Raw genomic sequence first — 18,894 nt, 5'->3', positions numbered from 1 at the left:
AATCAGTAAAGGGAGAGGGGACAACCATCCAATTTGTGTTGCAAGTAGAGTCTTTCTGACCGATACTTCTAGTACTCGCGCCCAGGTTTCATGCAGCATTTTTGCATATGTGCTTACACTGTCAACATTCGTGCTTATAAGTGTGAACGCTTTTCCATTCTGAGCAGGAGATCTTTTAGCCCTGAGCGATCGAGAATGAATAAGGCCAATAAGAGCCCCTTGTGCCATTATCTGCAGCCTGATGAGCCGGTGTCAATATAATGATGTAGATATCTAGTTGACGGTGCTATTAGAATAACTTTTCAACGAATTTATTCAAGAGACTTACCGCAAGACCATAATGTATGACAGCAATCATGAGGACAAGCCAGTATGCTGAATTATTGTTTATTATCTTCAGGACTGCTTCTACCCACCAAGTCAATGTTGATACTCAGAAGGATCGGCTGCGAATAGCAAAATACGATCAATAAGAGACGTGGCATAATGAGCGATAGAAGCTCTCTTCAGAAACAGGTAAAAAGAACGTGAAGCACGGAAAACTTGTTTTCTGGCCTTGCTAAAAGAAGTGTCAGTGACCTCTGGGATTCTGTCTTGAGGAAATCCACGGTGACGCTTACTTCTCTGGCTCCAAGCCTGGATCAACCTTTTTCGTAAGAATTTTGAGCAGAGTGCTTCGTCAAGGTTTGGTAAGTGATTTTGAGTCAAAAATTCGTGATAGCCCTTCTTACGAATATGATTGATCCACCAAAACAGCGACCAAAGATGCTCAGTAGCTCACCAAGGAAGACTTCAACCAGCGCGATCTCGACGGCGAGATCCCCTTCCATGCTCAGTATGAGATGTGGCGTAAATTGTATGTTCATTGGATTCGGCCTCGTGTATACCCTCTTTTATTTCTAACTTTTCACAAGCTGCTTAAAGTTCAGCTGATGTTGGAAATAGGATGATACTTGACTTCAGATAGCTTTGGACTCACAGGTAGACTGTATCGTTTCCAAGTTTATAGGTATTAATGGTGAATTGAAAATTTACAAATCAAGAATTAAACAACATACCTTGGACTAAAAAAAAACAAAATATGACAACCAAATAGCTTATCAGGTGAATATCTAGGTAGTCATTCTACCTGAAGCTGTAAAAAAGCAACATCGCTTGTTCATAGTGAACACAAATTTGAAAAAAAGGATTGTCTATTGTGTTAAGAGCTGATACGATGAAAAACCTTGAATTTAGAGCTACCTAACCACGAGGTCAAGCCAACAAAAAGAAGTAAAAGGCAAGGCTGATGCCAGTAAAGAGACAAAGTAAAAGGGAGAGGCTGAAGCCAGCAAAAGACGAGATAATCACTGCGAAGTTATAAAAACTTTCGCTCTTGGGGTCCTGGAACTGGAGTCTTCAAGTCGGGCTTCTTTCTCTTCTTGCTGGGGGACTAGGGTCCGCTAGTGTCCTGACGGCCCTGTGATCGAACATTCTCCTATGACCACACATTCTCCGGTGACGTACCGAGATCCTGAGGCCTGTCTACCAGGCTCAACTTTTCTATCAAAACGAATGGCTCCTCCTCCACCACTTCTTCTTTGGCCGGGACAGGGAACAAAGTACCATCGTCGCTGTCACTCATTTCATCCCCATCATCATCGATGTCACTCATTTCATCCTCATCTTCCTCTCCTCCAGTACAAAGTGCTGCGACGCGAAGAAGATTCCATTGCAAAGTAAGAATTTCAATGGAAGGGAGGGGGAGCTTCTCCGGGTCAGAAGTCTTGATGGCGATGACATCGCCCGAAACAAGGAGCCGGCCAAGTTTATGACTATATAAACCTAGACCAGGACCGGCCAGGCCGCCCTCGCAAGCGAGGGAAGGACGCAACAGCAGTCGTGTTGTTGTGTTAGGGGTCGGATTAACCTTCAGCCAATATATTTGAACAAGAAGAGTGTGCGTATCCGATAGCCCGACCGGCTTCAATGCAAATCGTGCCTCGCTCCAGTACCGATAGACGATCGGAGATAATGACAACATGTTCAAGCACTGCTCGGTGCCGTTTGGACCAAGTATTCCTGCCAACCAGGCTACTTTCTTCTCTGGGGTCCAGAACAGTTCAAGGAGATCCCAAACTTCGCAACGCAAAGACATATCGGCATTGAGGGCATACGAATATATGTAAGCGATGTCGGGGGCAATTGCGTCACCCGTAAGGACGCACTTCTTTAAGTCTCGATTGCCGCACTATAGCTTATTAGCTTTGAAGGTTATTAATTGATCTGATTAGGCTCACCTTCTCCTTTTCTTATTTATTATAGCCTTGGATAGATTCTTCATCTTCTGAAGTAACTTCTTCACTTTCTGTTTCTTTATCTTCCATGTCATCATGGCTGCGCTTCCGCTTGGGGGCGTGGGCCCGGCCGATCCCTATAAAAACAATTAGAATAAGGCAGCTTGTTAATGAATCAAAGTACTTACAAGAAAGAACGGATCTCCGATTGTTCGCACAGACGATCTTAAACATAAGTGCATCGCCCAGGTCGAGGAAATTACGAAGCATTTGGAGGTCTGCGAACCAGCATAGGGCCCAGAATGCGGTGGTTGGGTTTTCCAGTGTGATAGGGCGCTGCATACTTTTATCTATCGCTCCAAATTGATTAAAAAGGTAGTAAAACAATTCGTTGTGGGTCATTGAACTCTTCCTCAAGCGCCGTAGCGGCCGGGGACAGTAATTCGGAGGTTTCTTCAGGCGACTCCCACATCGGTTCTGGCAGCTGGGAGACTCCTTCATACTCTTCAGGCATATCTGACAAATCTGACATAGCGTCGTCTTCTTCAAGTGAGGAAGTCATTTTGACTATGACGAAAAAAAGATGATATAGAAACGAAAGAGGAAAGAGAAACTAAGGAAGCTATTGTGGGTCTTCTACCTGCGCTATTCCCGATATGGATATCGCATAGTCATACTTTCAATATGGTTATCAATTCCCGAGTCAGTGGAGATTAGGAATCGCCTGTGGAAATCGACTGCTCAACTGACAAAGAGGATACTCGATCTGATCAAGTGCTTCGATCTACTATCTCATCCACTTTTAATTGTGGGTCAGTATCAAGTGGGGGAACTTCAGCTGTATCCAACAGCAATGAAAGAATCAACGCTTGATTCTTTCGTAACTGGAGAACCTTCAGTACCGATATCCATAATGTGCTTGAATCCATTGGCCTCGATGTACCCGTCACAGTCGACGAAACCAATGATAATTTTGTCGGAAGTAAACTTGGTTTGACAGGTCGTTTCGCTAAACATGTCTGTGACCCCGTCGCGAATGCACTCGTTGTAGTCTCGCTCTCGCTATGCTTCGACCGACGGGCCTACATTCCCGCTTCTCGTGTCATACCCGATGTCGTTCTCATGTCGGACACTTCTATCAAAATGGTGACTGAGTTAAAGACTTTCTGGACGTGGAACTTCGAGTTCATCCTAGCTCGCCCTTTGAACAACCTACATCTGGCTGAAGCACACCTTGGTAGGTAAACCTTAATCTTACAATAAATTACACGAAACAAATAGCACAGCTTGTTATCCAAATGCGGGATTGCAGAGTGCAATATGACATACTGTCTACCTACAATGCCACTGCTTACAGTGATATCACATTTTCCCTCGGTGAAGCATACCTTAGAACCGCAGCAGGTGATAACAGAAGACCTTCTGCCAAGCAGTGTGTACTGGGAATTGCAATCCTAGCAAATTCTGCCAACCCATATATGGAAAGCCCGATTTTCAGCCGGAAGAGGTATGTTCGGAATTATCTACCCTTAAGATGGCACTTTCTCACATATGCCTCTATAAATAGCTGATCTATGCACCCGTGCAAGTATCAACCCGCGATTCGGGGATTTCGTTTAGCTCATATCACATCAAGCGATACTCCTGGTACTTCTGCCCCTGCTACTTCTTCTCGCGCTCTCCCTTACTCCGTGCCCATCAAGAACCACACCGTATTTTTCAGTGAGAAGGAAAACGCGACAGACTCCGTCGCTGTGACCAAAATCATCAAGTGGCTAACCACCAATGAATTTTTCCAAGGTGAAGGTGTTGGTGGCCAATGGGTCGAAAAGACTAAAGCCATTTTCGAAGGAATCTGGCACGACAAAGAAGTAATCATCAAATGCTGGGATTATTTCAAGATGAGCGAGATCGGGCTTGAACTAATCTCATTATATAGTCTACTGAAACCAGCTAATAAGGTTCTAGCTACCGGAATGAACGCGCCATCTACCTGAACCTCCAGGATCTAAAGCCAGATAGGTTCCCGTTCTTTCCAAAGGGCAAGAACTGCGGGCAAATACACTGCTCTTCAATCTTCCCCATTGGCTACGTTTTAGTTATATCAAAGGTTAAAGGTACTCCTTTGATAGACAAATGGAAGACAGCCTCGATAGAACGAAGAAAGTTCATCCGGGTCAGATCCTGGCCGCTGTCCAGGTACTCTGCACGTTCAATGTGATCATTTCAGACTGTGGGCTGCATAACATTCTCTATAATGACGAAGAACAGAATCCGACCGTTTGCATCGTTGATTTTGAGTATTTGCATGTATTTGCCGATAGTAAAGATCCATCCAAGGATTCGCCGGTCCATCCGGAAGCGTATTCAGTATTCAAAGACTTCAAGGATGATGAAATCAATTTCGATAGCGATGAAGATGAGGATGAGGAGGACGAGGGTGAGGATAAGGACGACGAAAATGAAGAATGATCATGATGACAATGAGGATAACGGGCTTCTGTTTTTACTTATTTTTTGTTTTATTTTATGAAGCTTATGGAGGTCTTGGGGATATGGGGATATAGGGAGCTTTAGCCCTCTTCCATATGGCATACATTTTTAGGCGCAGATAACAAGCGATTCAATTTTATCAATACATATTTGCTTTCCGGTACCCATTCCTCTCTCTATAAGAATCATAGGAGGACTAATCCCTACTCATTTGCTCACTAAATACTGAGCTGTCTATTTAACAAGAAACTCCATCTCAGCTCAGAAACTAAGAGCACTGCTAGTTATTAGGACAAACGGCATCCTGGTTCAGACTACATTACAACACCTATATCAAGAGTGCGTTGCAAAATATACACTTGAACGGCATGCATCTGCAACGGCGATGTCCCGTCCTGACCGACTCTTCTGTTTTAGACGATGGAACGCATTCATCTCAGACAGAAGAACAATCTTGTATTATAAGTAGCTAGTTCTCATCATTAATAGAAAAGCAGACTTCAAAACAATCACAGCATTCAGTATCGTGGAAATTACTTCCAGTTCGCTGCATTCATTCTCCAATCCAATAAACTGTGCCTTGCGAGTATCATTCGTGTTCCATGCTACTGTCCACACTGTACAGTGATTGGGGTTAGACTCTGGGAATAGTGAGTACCCGAGACAAGAGTAACAGTAATACTATGTGAACTAAACAAAGAGCCCTTACAGTCTTCTATATACACTCTCCAATAGATATAAGGACCAAGAAGAGTGGCTAGAAAATGGCAGGTGCGAAGAAGTGCACTAACATCGACTAGGTCATTTAATTGATCAGCTACTATAAGCAGGACCTCATTTGGGTAGAGCATGATAAGACTTGTCGAATTTCTCAGATCTTCTCGTGACACAGCGGGTTGATTAAACATTTTGTCAGATAATAATGGGTTGTAGCGGATGAGAATTGAGAAAATGAAGTATGGTGGCTCCAGGGTGATGAACTCGCGGGGTGCTGTGCCCGAATAAATAAGTGAATGAATGAGTAAAACGATGCAGTTTAGTCATGTATTCAACATCCTTTTTTTCCACCTCATATTTTTCTTCAATATGTGGTCTTTCCTAATACTTCATCTGTTGAACAGCATCCTCGAATAGCTTGGTAATATAAGATGGAGATAACTATGCAGTACGTATGAGAAGTTTCTTATCTTGTAAGTTAAGGATAGACTTCGGTAATTGAGACTCAATTTTGTGTCAATATTCAAGTCTAATGAATACCTGAAATCCAAAGCCATCTACCAGGAACAGACTCCTCACCAAATTTCTGTATATACTACTATTTTGTTGCCGAGGCAGTAGCTCCAAGATGACCAGCAATAGAGAGAACGCACGCCAGTAATGTCTTATTAACAGCTTAATCTGGCGGTGCAGTGATGAAGGCCAGGGATAAGTAGATCACACATTCGGCTCCATAGTGGGCACACACAGAGCTGCGGACGAGCGGGTGGTCCAGAATTTTGTATCTCTTCGGGGAGAGCAAGAAATTGTGACAGTCTTATTACAGACCGGAAGCGATCAACAAGAGTGGGATGAAGAAAAGAGTACGCAGACGCGAGGAATTCGTTAATTCAAGATCTCTGTAATTAGAGCTCCTATAGATAAGACAAGCAGAGTCAGTCATCTCATATTATTCGTGGGGATATACCTGGACCTTAATCCAGATCGCAACTCCAGCAAGATAGAATGCAAAAATACTCAAAGGTGTGCTCAGTCCTAGTGAGCAAAAGCAGCGAGGGAGCACTAATACGGAAGAGGAACGCCAAGAACTGTCAGAGAAACAACGGCAAAAAGTTGAAGGTACGATCACGTGTGGGATCACTATTAATTAACCGGGCCTTATATTACACTTTAGTACACTTCATTACAGTCTCTCGTGTAGTAAAGTACGTAAGACTCATCAATTAACCCCATGATAATCTTACTCAGGCTAACTTGATGTTCCTGGCCCTAACTGGCCCTAACTGGCCCTAATCGATCTAAAATAGTGCCGATTCCACACCGCCCAATAGAACCCCTGTCATTATTTTCCTTTAGCCGTCACTGAGTCATTTTCTCCACGTAAACATCCAAAAGGTCCGAGTGCAACTCGAAGGTCATTGGGTCGACTTCTTACCATGTCCTGGCAATTTAAGCTTGCCTCTGGCCTACGGGCCTCTCCGCTGCGGGGTTCTCCGTGCGTGACGAGGTCAGTCCTACTTTCTCCGATTTCGAAAATTGGGGGATTCTCCGCCTGGCCAGGTACGTTTCTATGTTCTACCATATATAGGCTGTTCTCTCTCTTCCTCCGTCCTAAGCTGTATGATCGGTAAATGGATGCCTTTTGCTCTAAATCGATCCGTCGATCTCGGCCTTAATTTGTACATACTTGATATATTTGACAACCTAACTACTCTTAACTAACATTCCTCTGGATTCACTCAGATTCTACAATGTCTCAAACAAGCGTTACCTGTACCACGCGGACCATGTCCACTCTCAAATCCTCGAAATGCCTGAGCATCAATAATATGAACCCTTCCATCAAAGCGGCCAAGTACGCCGTGCGCGGTGAATTGGCCGTCAAGGCTGAAGAATACCGCCACCGTTTGGGTCAAGGCGACAAGTCGTTGCCCTTTGACAGTGTAATCTTTGCCAACATCGGCAACCCTCAGCAGCTAGACCAGAAGCCCATCACCTTCTTCCGCCAGGTACTCAGTCTAGTTGAGAACCCGCTTTTGCTGGACAACTCCGAGGCTCTCAAGACCTCATTCGGATATCCTCAAGACGTTATTGACCGTGCCACAACGCTGCTAGCTGAAATCCAGAGTGCTGGAGCTTACAGTCACAGTCAAGGTGTGCCAGCGATTCGCAACAGCGTTGCCAAGTTCATTGAAGAGCGTGACGGCTTCCCTGCCAATGCGCAGGACTTGTTCTTGACCGCTGGCGCTTCTTCTGGCGTCAGCACCCTTCTGAGTGTCATTTGTAATAGCCCTAATGCCGGTGTATTGGTTCCCATCCCCCAGTACCCTCTTTATACTGCAACCCTTGCGCTTTTGAATGCGCACTGCGTCCCTTACCTGCTTAATGAGCAGAAAGCGTGGGGCACAGACATTGATGTCATGCACCAATCTATGAAGGACGCCAAGGCTGCCGGCATCGAAGTCCGCTCCGTCGTCGTTATCAACCCCGGTAACCCGACAGGAGCCTCGCTCAGCGCAGACGATATTAAGAAGGTTATCGATATTGCCGCTGAGGAGAGCCTCGTCATCATCGCCGACGAGGTGTACCAGACCAATGTCTTCACTGGCGAGTTCATCTCTTTCAAGAAGCGTCTCCGCCAGCTGCAGCAGGAACAACCTGGCAAGTACGACGATGTCGAGTTGGTATCCCTACACAGCATTTCCAAGGGTATGGTTGGCGAGTGCGGCCATCGCGGTGGTTACTTCGAGCTGGTCGGCTTTGACCCGTTGGTTCAAGAGCAGGTTTACAAGCTCGTTAGTATCGGACTTTGCCCACCGGTCGTGGCACAGTGTCTGCTCGAGACCATGGTCAACCCTCCCAAGGCCGGCGATGCCAGCTTCGAGGTCTACAATGAAGAATATACTAAGATCGAAAGTGGTCTTCAAAAGCGTGCCCTCGCTTTGTACGATGCCTTCCAGCGCATGGAGGGCGTTGAATGCCAAATGCCCCAGGTAGAAACATCCATATATCACTTCCCATGAACTTTAACTAACCATTTCAATCAGGGCGCCATGTACCTTTTCCCCACCATCAACCTCCCAGCCAAGGCCATCGAAGCCGCCAAGGCCGAAGGTCGCCCCGCTGATGAATTCTACTGTCTCCGCATGCTAGACGCAACCGGTGTATGCGTCGTTCCAGGATCTGGATTTGGTCAGAAGGAGAACACCCTTCACTTCCGCACTACCTTCCTTGCTCCCGGCACCGACTGGGTCGAGCGCATTGTCAAGTTCCACGCCGAATTCCTGAAACAGTACGAGTAGAGATGGTATGAGATTTACTAGGTTGATCAATACTTTACATTTTCGGTTCTCGTTCATTTCGATGTACACTTTTTACTTTCAGTTGTCTCTCATGTTTTCACATGTGTGTTCGGATTTTGATTGAACATTTATTCTTGACTTGACGATACCAAAATAGACTACTTACCGAAGCGGTGGAGCTGCTGATCCTTTGTTCGCTGTCCTTCGGCTAGCTCCTCTTTCCAGAGGTTGGAATAAAGTAGATATGCTCCATATTTAACAGCGGTGGTATACGAAGTATGATGTCATATGGCCCACAATAGAAGCATACTATCAATATGTCTGATGTCTGTTAAATATCATTTAGACCTTAGCTCCAAGAATCCATGATTCTCCGTGACCATGGATTATGATAAAATATTCAGGATGTGGGTTTTCTAAGGCTATAACGAGAAAGGTTGGCCTCACAGCGTCGACTACGAGTTACAAGAATTACCGATTCCAGGCCTAGCGAAGGTCTACAGATACCACCATGTCATTCCATCCTGCATGACATTCAAACCCTCATACCATAACCCCAACCTCACCAACCTACACGATTGCAATAATAGGCTATCACAGTTCCGGCAAGCAATCCCTGCTCCGCGGCCTGACAGACTACAAAAAACCAGTATATATAAGCACCGCAACCTGTCCGCGCCAGTGTCTGACATGGTGAAAGGGCACAAAGGCCATAGTTTGCACCCAAATAGCCGCTTCATAGTATCAGACATTAGCGTTGGCGAGCTAGATAAGTGGGAACGCTGGCGGCGGGAGTTCTACAAAGATGCTGATGCGGCAATTTGGGTGACGAGAACAAGGCTGCATGGCGATTTCTACGAGTCTTGGGAGTGGATTGGTGAAGAGATGAGCTTTCGGCGGCGGCGTATGGCTCATGATGGGTTTGATCTCGCTGAGGTGCCGGATGAGGGGCTTGATCGTGGTCCTTGGCTTGTTCTGTTAAATCAAAGGGATACGGATGATGCTGTATCGTCAGAGAAGGTTTGGGAGGGAGTTCCCGTTCACAGGATGGGGTTTAGGGAGTTTCGGGTTCAGGAAGCTTCGGGCTTAAAGTGGGAAGGGGTTAATGAGTGGGTTCAATGGTTGGTCGGGCGGTTGAAGCAGTCTAGGTCTCGATAATTTGGCTCTGAGAATGAGAAATTAAATGATATTGCCTGAAAGTGGATTGACGGTGCACGACTGGGTGTGCAAACACTTATTACTTGTCCACGGTGCCCCTTGATTTCAAGGATGCAAAGGCTTTTAGATATTAAGATGACGTAGAAAGAATGATTCCAGGGCTATCTAGATAGGTATGAATTTAAGACTCCAAATTTCAAGACCATTGAATGTAGGTTGGTTATAGATCTATACATCGCTGTGATCTCAAGACAACTTGGTCTGTTCTAAGAATCACAGTGAATTTGAATCAGAGACAAGCTAGCATATTATGACAACTACCTAGGAAAACAATTGTGTTGGTATTAGGTTATGAAATGAAATAATTTTACTATACGTAGCGAGTTGTGGAGAGATATCAATAAGTCAGACATGCGAAGCCGAGGCATTGGATGTAACTATATATAGACTTTCAAGTTCACCGTAACTGTAATACCTAACAATCTTGTAAAGAAAAGTAAAATCTTCGTCACAGCAGCCCTCCGGGGCTGCAGAGTCTGATACTTACAAAATGCCGAATTATCCGATGATCGTCGTACGACGGACTACTTCGTCAGAACGATGGTCACCTGGATAGCTCCTTGCTTCGGCCACAAATGTAAGCCTCAATGGTAACTTGTGAAACAGGACATATAGTCCGTAGGTTATCATTGGCCTTGAGACTCTCGTAAGTTAGCTAGGCACACTAGCTATTAAAAGGATTTAAAAGGCCTTCAGATCTACATGGGTAGAAGTTACTACAGGATAGAGTTCGGGCACATTGAAGACTCATTAGAATCTATCACAACGTGGAAAGAGTCCTTGGATGAAGTTAATGGATTAAAAATCAATAAAATCACTCTTTTGACCTTTTCCAACATATTCACCATAAACCTGTGGAGATTCAGTGGAGATTCTTGAACCGAGTATCTTTACTCGATCCGTATAGTACCAAGTCCAAAGTACATACTCACCCGCGAACTCCGTAAGACAGAATCTCAGCCGAAACGATCAACAGGACCTCGACCATTACCAAACATCTAACCAGCAAACCCCTTGCTGGAAGAAAGTCAAGCATTGGCCAAGCCCTGCGCAAAATGCTTGTGTCGACACAGGCGCCGTGGTATGTGGTACATGCGATCTGTACAGTTGGTATGCATGGGCATGGACTTCGGGACGAACTTGAAGCAGTGGCCGGTTCGGTATACCGTACTTAGTAATGGGGAAGGGAGCATTTGTGCTGATACTGGTCTTGGTGCGATTATGTAGTACAAAGGATCGCTTAAACGCTGGGATAGAGCATGCGTGGTCACTAGTTATACTCCGTCCTACAGGTACATTGGGCCATACCGCTACTTGGGTCTTGCATAGGAGCATACATAAAAATACGGAGTACAGATCAAACAATAGCCGGGCGATATTGGTAGGTGACAGTCTGACAAAGCTCCGAAATAAGAGATCTTGAAGGTTCAGACAAACCTGCTTGGGGTTAATTTGAGCTTTCACCGCTACATTGTGTGGAACTTATTAGAATACTTCAGGGCTCCGTGCCCTGTTGCAGATGATCTGCAGAAATGCATCGGAGTGTAATCAGTATTGAACGGTAAAAAAAATACCGCCAAAAATTGTATTTGGGGGTAGTCAGAAAGAAAAAGGGATGTCTATGTTTGTGAAAGAGAAGGGGAAAAGAGGGAAGGGCAAGGATGGGGAATAAAAGGAAAGGGCGAGAGAATGTACGGTGGCGCAAGGCACGGGCCTATTTTCCAAACCTTCTAGATTCAAATACTAATAGAAAGAGATCTAGATGGGCTAGTCAAGAAGGCAAAGGCGTATATCATCATCCTTCATTAAGGTCATGAAGACGGTATGGAGGTGGTGGTAGGGTGGAACCCAGAAGTGTGTTTGTTACATGGCAGAAGTAAGCCTCGCGGCTATGAAGCCCAAATCTGGCGGAAATAGCTTTCATCCATAGGTGGCGTGGATCCGTTGTCGAAGAGATCGGCTGGCCAGATTGGCACTGAGTCTTGCGTTTGGGGTATGTTGAACCCATCCTGCGTCGGAATCGGCTTCTGGTCAATTCCCATGCTGGCCTGCAGCTGATGCTCCAAGGCGGCAGTGGATTCATTGGCTGACTTGAGGAAGTCGTCGATGTTGATGGACGACAGATCTTGCGATGAAAGAATCTGCGTTTGAGGCAGCCCAACCAATGAAGAGGCAGTGCTAAGACGAAGATGGTCCAGATCTGAGGCTTCGCTCACGCTGTGAAGATCATGCATATCACTGCTCGCCGCGTAGCCCAGGCTCGGAAGCGGTCCAAACTCATCGACTTCAGATATGTCGCCAGACGATGAAGGCGGCGGCAAACCAGAGGGGTATGAGTTATAATCGAAGCTGGCATAGGATGGGGTTTGCGTGCTGTTTGCAGCTGGGGGATTGGAATATAAGGGGAAGCTTGACCAATCGACGGACGATTCGCCGAAAGCACTTGATCCAATTGGAAGTTCCGAGTCTGGAGACATGGAGAAATAGGGTTCTTGATAAGTATCTTGAAATGACATGCACGTAATTGGCGAATTGGAGGAAGAATAGTTGAAGGAAGAGACGTCAAGAGGAGGTGGCACGCGAGAGATGATCTGCTCGAGGGGAAATTTGTCCATGGTCGGTGGGGCCGATGTGGGCTTTCCATCTACAGGCTTCTCCATCGATGTAATCGGGAGGGTAGGAGCGAACTTTTCAAGAAAAGGATGGTCTAGCGGGGTTTTGGTGATTTCCTCTGTGGAGGCTGTGGTACTGTTGGGAGAACCGTGGGAAGTCTGGGACTGAGATGGGAGTTCCATTGGCAGCGAAAGAGGCTCTTGGATATAAGTTGCTTGAGTCAAGGACGGGAGATGATCCACTGACCGGCGAGAAAGGTCAGCGGAGTGGTGGATGGTATGTGATCGTGGGATTGTGTAAGGCATTCCACACTTGTGGGCCATGTCGTTATGCTTGTGAGTAGGTTTGTGATGACCATCGCGGAAGATAGTCAGGGCCAAAGTTGACTCTGATTTGGCTGTCGTAAGAAGAGGTTTGCGCGGGAGCTCTACAGGCACTGCTGGTTGAGGCGGGGGAAGACCAGTCTCTGGAACGGTATCTAGGTGATGTTCCTTTTTCAGCGCACAGGAGCAGCGCTGGCCGTTATTACAGCCACAGCGATGAAGAGCGTTATCGGCATGGCCATCCGGCGAGTCAGACTTCTTCTTCTTCTCGCCACACTCGCACTTGACGTGAGTTGTTCGAGACTTGCGTAGGCCGCGACAGTGGGTACATTGAGAGACTGGGCGGCCCTTTTTGTTGATGTGGGTCAAAGGGCGGTCTGTAGGGAATGAAGAGTGAGCTAAGGGTTTCAGGGGTAATACAGTACGGGGTAAAAAGGTAAGACGTCGATAGAACGTGGGGTGATCGGAGAATAGAGAAACTGACCACTGTGGTGGCAACTGCTAACGCGGTGACCCCGGACGCAAGCTTCACAAGCCCACTTCTCACCATCAATGAGCATTGTGATTACTGAGAGGTACACATGCGATGATCGCAGTGTATATTGGGGATTTTTTGGTATAACGAAACAATAGAAAATAAGGCGGATCGATGGCCGCGAAAAAAGGCCGTCAAGGCGGGTATACAGCCGGTTCGTCGAGAGGGCCGGATTGGAATAGAAACAAAATGGGTATCTTAGTTAAAGGGTTCCCAATGCGTGACAGGACGCCGATCCAGCAGTATAGAAAGAATTCGTAACTGAGGGTCGCACTGGTTTCGCAGGCAACAAAAAGAAGAAATTCAAATGGGTATCGAGGTATCAAGATATGAGGTATTCGAGGGTAGAGGGGGAGGAGGGATAGAGAGAGAGAGGACAAGAGGGGGACCAAGCCTACGCACCGTTTGGCGCCGGCCGTGAGACAGGACACCAAGTACCGGTAGTGGCGGCCAAGATAAAAAGCGTCGATATAAAGTGTTAAACGAACACCCTATACAAAGAAGCTAAGAGGTGAGAAGAGTGGGAAACGAGGATTATAACTCTGCATCGGATTTTTCGCTGCCATATTGGTCTCTATGGTTTACCGTAGCACATACCAGGACATGTTACAAAACCGTTACAACCCGATGGTATTTTACTTGATTTATACATATACATGTACACGGGACAATCCCTTCCCTTTCCTGCCCTTTCCCTTCCCCTTTCTATACGATTTGTACCCAAGTTATTTCAACTGCTCAGTGCTCAGTATTGTCGTGTCCTGAAGGTTCTTCTCAGGGGCTTAACGCTGGGACCACTAGACTTTTCAGAAACGCCCGAAGCTATGGATTTGACGCCCAGCCCAGCTGAGCCTGTTTTGAACGTAATAAAACATCTAATAGCGGGGGCCAATCGCTCTAAAAGAGAGCCGCCCACCTTTTTTGTGGCAAGATCCTATTGCCGTCACTCCGGGCACTATCATTGACTGGAGTAATTCCCGGTTTCCTTTTTCCCGGTCACTTTGAGAATCAGCATATTTTATTCCTCATCCTAATGTTGGGATTCTGTTCTGTTTTGAATGGTTTAGGTGGAGTCAAGGATACGAACCAGACCCCCACTACCTCCTCGGGATGGATCTCGCTAGTAAAATCTGGGGCCGCACATCACAGTGAGAATTTGAGAAATGACCTGTAGAATTTGGCTTGTAGACTTAGCCCAGGAGGGATTCCAGTTGTTTCAGGCAATTTTAGGGAAATAAGTTAATAGTTCAATGTTTTGTATACAAAGGTACGAGGATTCAGGTACCATTCCACGGCGGGAGCTTTCCACGATCCCTGCAGGGGTGGATCGTCTAGACATTCAATATGCCAACAGAAAAGGATTTGATGCAGATATTCCTGCAAAAGAGGGCAAAGGGTAAGGAACAGTAGGAATACGTTAGTCCTATACGCATGTCATAGCGTTGAACTAAGTAGGAATGGCGTCACTTTTCCTATATTGGGCGTACTGCATCTTAGTAGTAATCAGTACTATCCAATCATTGTCATCTATTTCAATACAGAGCCGTAACTTGCCGACTTCAAGCGGTGTCATGCGCTATTCTCCTCCAATAATACTATGCCACACCTTTAGTTATAGTACTGAATACTGAATATCACACTCCGAGATTCAACCTTGATATTATGTACTCAGCTTCTAGAATCTAGTACTTGGATATCCAGTAGTCTTAGTATCAGATTCCCATCGATCTATTCTCCTTGAAATGCATCAATCCATCTGAGAGTGGTCCAAGCTTTCCAAGGGTCCACCTGGCTACGTACGGATAGGCAATTCACTCCGTAATAAGTAGAACACACAATCCATCCATACCAAGGTAATTACCTAAATAAATACCTAGCCATCAACCCTTCTGATTGTGTTCTCACGAGCTCAATGTTGCAACCTTGGAGCCTTGGAAGATTGCAAGGTTGTAGTTTGATCGATAATTGAGTGATGAGAATTCATTATTAGACTTAGGATTTACTACAGACTTTCTACTTTCAAGACAGTCTCGAACTCATATACTAATACTAGCCGAAATTAACACTTGACCGCGTGCCGTAAGACTCAGCCCTGGAGATTGCTTGGCAGCCTAATTTGTCACTGATCTTCCAACGCTTGGAAGTACCTAGATACCCGCTTCATATGTACCTAGGTGTACACTTCGCTGAGTTTTATGGATTCAAGGGTGGCGATCGAGAACAAGCATGGATAATGGATTACCCAGTAGCGAGATGCAATTAGCCTGTTTAGGTGCGGAGTAGTTATGAGGTTGAGAATAGTATGGAATTAGACCCTTTGACCGCTTTTCAGGCATCCTCAGGCATGAATGACTTACCGCCCACCGATGCGAGGTTCTGCCAGAAACCAACTTCACTCTCGTCGGAACGGGGCCGGTGGGAAATAATATTAATCCGCTGGACGCAGAAACAAAAGGCCGTCCTCCGTGTGATCATCCCGAGGGAACTATACAAGAAGCTTAAAATAAGATGATAATAACTTGGAATGATCTCTCCAAGATGTAGCTCTTCTCTTTTGCTGGTGTTGCTCAATGCGGACCGCGCTAGCCCCTTCACAAAATTCCCCCGCGTAAATTTGTTCAAGCAAAATAAAACCTTGCTTTCTCGCACTTCGCGTCCTCCACCTTCCACCCTCTCCGGAAGCTCGCTTTTCTCAACACAACTCCCTTTCTAGTTTTTTTGCTATTACCTACGTGCGATGAATTCTCGAGAGCAGTCTGACTTGCCTCCGGGGCAGTCGTACCCTTCACCCAACGGCGCACAAATGGCTCAAGGCGCCATGCCCTACTATAGCAACCGACAGATGACCGCCGACGACATTCTGACCGCAGAATTGTCTCGTGAAAACTCTGGACCTGGCCTTGATGGGGCAAATGGTGTCCACCACGGACAGGGTATGGTGTTGGGCTCGTCGAATGCTGGTGACATGGGTCGAACCGCGTCGGATGAGCAACACCAGCATATGATTCAGTTTACTCCGAGCCAACAGGTTGGCGTTGACCCTAATCACGATCTGAGCTATGGAGAACAGAGCGCTCGTAAGCGATCTAAGATCTCTCGTGCTTGCGATGAGTGCCGTCGTAAAAAGGTTTTTTTTTCTCCATATCCACCCAGACGCGCCTCGCGACCCACTAGCTAATATCGTCCTCATTAGATACGCTGTGACGCAAGCTCAGAGAGCGGCCTCGATACATGTTCAAACTGTCGTCGCCTGACTGTCCAATGTCAGTTCAGTCGCGTGCCGATGAAACGTGGTCCCAGTAAAGGGTATGAATTAGGAATACGCGCCTTTTAATATCATGCCCAACTAACAAAGGCAATAGATATATAAAGGAATTGGCTGAGAGACTTCACACTCTCGAAAGTCAGATGCAGCCCGTCCAAACTGACGTCCCTTATCAATCCATGAACGATGTGTCCCTTCAGCGCAACTACGGTGACTTCACATCCCCGGTGGCCGAGTCCTCCAGTACTCGCAAAAGGACTTATTCGGTTTTCGAGGGTCTGCCGAGCTTTTCCCAGTTCAACACTCGCGGTGCAAATGCTTTTGATGTTGTGGAGTCAACTTCAGATCCATATAACCCCACTGTTACTGGTGGCGGTGCCCCGAAGCCTGGAAACCTCTTCTGGGGCCCGGATATTCCCTCTGGTCTGCCATTGGACCTGTCGCGAAATGAAAATGAGGATATGACCCCAGTCACTCTCGATCAGAGTGCTCTCGATGAGTATGTGAAACCACACTAAATACAAACAGTGAGAACTTGATTTAACAAATTCTATAGGTATTATGAGAAGGTTCACACTCTTTTCCCGCTTCTTTCGCATACCCACCAGGGTACGCTGGAGCTCCTTCACCAGTGCAACCGTGAGTTGCAGGAGGCTTTTTGCTATGCTTTGTACACGGTCACTCGCACCGACTTGTCTCGCGTGGCAGGTCACTTTGAAAAGGTCGGGTCATTTGATGCCGCGATTGAGCTTGTACTCTCTCACGCCCGCCAGCCGCTAATGCTTAACTCCACTGCGGCCAACGTAGTTTCTCTGCAATCTTTGGTCCTTCTGATCATCGATTGCGATTCGCGCGGCCCCGACAACTTCCTTTTGAAGGATGGTGTCCCGAAGCAATCTCTAGTTCAGGCTGCCAGCAAGCTAGGATATGACCTTGCTAAGAACCAGGGACAACTGAGAAGCGTCCGTGCAGCAGATTTTGATATTGACTCGATCGCCAATCTTACGCGACGCAACTGGGTCTCTTTGATCATTCTTACTCGATGGTACGCGGTCAGTGTTGCGGATGCGACCGTGCTTACTGGCCAGGAGATTGGTGGTCGTGAAGATGAAAGAGTGGTTGGCCAAATTACGATGGGCCTTGCCGGTAGATCTCCCTCTAAATTTTGATTATTCGCAGTGACTGACCTTGTCTTTAGCGTATTCGAGTTTCCTCTCGGAAATTGTGACCATGGCTACTGTTGATCACAACGTCTGTCAGACCAACACCGGCCTCGGCCGCATGGTTGGAGCTAATATGGTTGCTTCCCTCGAGCGTCTAGCCGAGATGGAGGATGTTTTCAAGGTCCATGAGCTCGCCGAGGCTACACGCTTGCCATTTGAAAGTCTTCAGAACCAGCTCTACTGGACAGTGCGTCTGCTCATTAAGCGCCATGTCTATGTCTACAGTCCGTATGAAATAATCTACTGCGCCCAGGAAATAATCAATGAGCTCCACAAAGCCACTGTGCAGATCCGTCGCCCAACCCCATTCGACCTGCACAGTCTGGCCCTGGCATCCATGACTCTTCTCGAAGCTGCCATTCTGCCAGAACATAGCAGCGAATGCTGGGACTCACTACTCAAAGTTGAGGAGATTCTCGACAGACGCGCAAAGCCCTTGGCCGAGTTTGTTCTGTTCGCCACCCCGGGGTGGGACGCAAAGATCCGTGTCTTCCTCGAATGGCGCCGTGCCAAGTCCCAGGAGAGCCAACTCCAGGAAGCTGTCAGCAGTATGAACAAAGTTGGTTCTTCTCAGCCTGTCATGGGCCCGAACGAGCAACGCTCTCTCCAGCACCTCGCCGATCTAGCTGTTGGCGCCGAAGGCACCGTCGGTCAGTCTTCACCCCCTCCCCCTGGTCTTTCCGCCGAGAGTGATGCCTCCCTCAATCTTGCTCCGCAGCTCTCCACCTCTGGGATTGGTCGGATTGTGGTCGACTTCACCATGCTCACAAAGGAGGGCTACCTGAATGTTTTCTCCGGTTTGATTTACCGCCGTCGCTAGGTCGGCGCTTTGAGCGGATGCTATAACGCATTGTCGCTGGCTAAATTCGCCCATACCCTTTCTCGAATGTTGCTTCTAAGCTCTACCCTGCTTTTTTCATCTCAAATAG

General features: G+C 46.7%; 8 protein-coding genes across 8 annotated transcripts; 5 read left to right on the top strand and 3 right to left on the bottom strand.

Moving 5' to 3' along the window:
- Positions 1 to 1,477: 1,477 nt before the first annotated feature.
- Positions 1,478 to 2,838, bottom strand: N7495_004238 (uncharacterized protein; the record flags this gene model as incomplete). The annotated part of the gene is made up of 5 exons (XM_057206889.1): positions 1,478 to 2,230; positions 2,280 to 2,285; positions 2,337 to 2,413; positions 2,465 to 2,612; positions 2,662 to 2,838. 5 exons carry the CDS (start codon positions 2,836 to 2,838, stop codon positions 1,478 to 1,480), a joined length of 1,161 nt encoding a protein of 386 aa, XP_057064569.1.
- Positions 2,839 to 3,110: 272 nt separating this feature from the next.
- Positions 3,111 to 3,293, bottom strand: N7495_004237 (uncharacterized protein; the record flags this gene model as incomplete). Its single annotated transcript, XM_057206888.1, has 1 exon — positions 3,111 to 3,293. The coding sequence occupies one exon, from the start codon at positions 3,291 to 3,293 to the stop codon at positions 3,111 to 3,113; it is 183 nt and encodes a 60-aa protein (XP_057064568.1).
- Positions 3,294 to 3,419: 126 nt separating this feature from the next.
- On the top strand, positions 3,420 to 4,273 carry N7495_004236 (uncharacterized protein; the record flags this gene model as incomplete). The annotated part of the gene is made up of 3 exons (XM_057206887.1): positions 3,420 to 3,513; positions 3,558 to 3,783; positions 3,913 to 4,273. The coding sequence occupies 3 exons, from the start codon at positions 3,420 to 3,422 to the stop codon at positions 4,271 to 4,273; spliced, it is 681 nt and encodes a 226-aa protein (XP_057064567.1).
- A 139-nt stretch (positions 4,274 to 4,412) lies between these two features.
- Positions 4,413 to 4,748, top strand: N7495_004235 (uncharacterized protein; the record flags this gene model as incomplete). Its single annotated transcript, XM_057206886.1, has 1 exon — positions 4,413 to 4,748. The coding sequence occupies one exon, from the start codon at positions 4,413 to 4,415 to the stop codon at positions 4,746 to 4,748; it is 336 nt and encodes a 111-aa protein (XP_057064566.1).
- A 2,489-nt stretch (positions 4,749 to 7,237) lies between these two features.
- Positions 7,238 to 8,788, top strand: N7495_004234 (putative alanine aminotransferase; the record flags this gene model as incomplete). Its single annotated transcript, XM_057206885.1, has 2 exons — positions 7,238 to 8,479; positions 8,534 to 8,788. 2 exons carry the CDS (start codon positions 7,238 to 7,240, stop codon positions 8,786 to 8,788), a joined length of 1,497 nt encoding a protein of 498 aa, XP_057064565.1.
- A 528-nt stretch (positions 8,789 to 9,316) lies between these two features.
- N7495_004233 (uncharacterized protein) lies at positions 9,317 to 9,946 on the top strand (the record flags this gene model as incomplete). The annotated part of the gene is made up of 1 exon (XM_057206884.1): positions 9,317 to 9,946. One exon carries the CDS (start codon positions 9,317 to 9,319, stop codon positions 9,944 to 9,946), a length of 630 nt encoding a protein of 209 aa, XP_057064564.1.
- A 1,949-nt stretch (positions 9,947 to 11,895) lies between these two features.
- N7495_004232 (copper fist DNA-binding domain-containing protein) lies at positions 11,896 to 13,502 on the bottom strand (the record flags this gene model as incomplete). Its single annotated transcript, XM_057206883.1, has 2 exons — positions 11,896 to 13,319; positions 13,427 to 13,502. The coding sequence occupies 2 exons, from the start codon at positions 13,500 to 13,502 to the stop codon at positions 11,896 to 11,898; spliced, it is 1,500 nt and encodes a 499-aa protein (XP_057064563.1).
- Positions 13,503 to 16,214: 2,712 nt separating this feature from the next.
- Positions 16,215 to 18,785, top strand: N7495_004231 (putative C6 finger domain protein; the record flags this gene model as incomplete). Its single annotated transcript, XM_057206882.1, has 5 exons — positions 16,215 to 16,604; positions 16,671 to 16,783; positions 16,840 to 17,241; positions 17,299 to 17,888; positions 17,941 to 18,785. The coding sequence occupies 5 exons, from the start codon at positions 16,215 to 16,217 to the stop codon at positions 18,783 to 18,785; spliced, it is 2,340 nt and encodes a 779-aa protein (XP_057064562.1).
- Between the last annotated feature and the right edge of the window lie 109 nt (positions 18,786 to 18,894).

The sequence above is a fragment of the Penicillium taxi genome, assembly GCF_028828555.1.
Source record: "Penicillium taxi strain IBT 34144 chromosome Unknown utg000003l_segment0_segment0, whole genome shotgun sequence".
Taxonomy (NCBI): domain Eukaryota; kingdom Fungi; phylum Ascomycota; class Eurotiomycetes; order Eurotiales; family Aspergillaceae; genus Penicillium; species Penicillium taxi.
The sequence above is the reverse complement of the archived record's forward strand: the minus strand, read 5'-3'. Positions and strand labels throughout refer to the sequence as shown.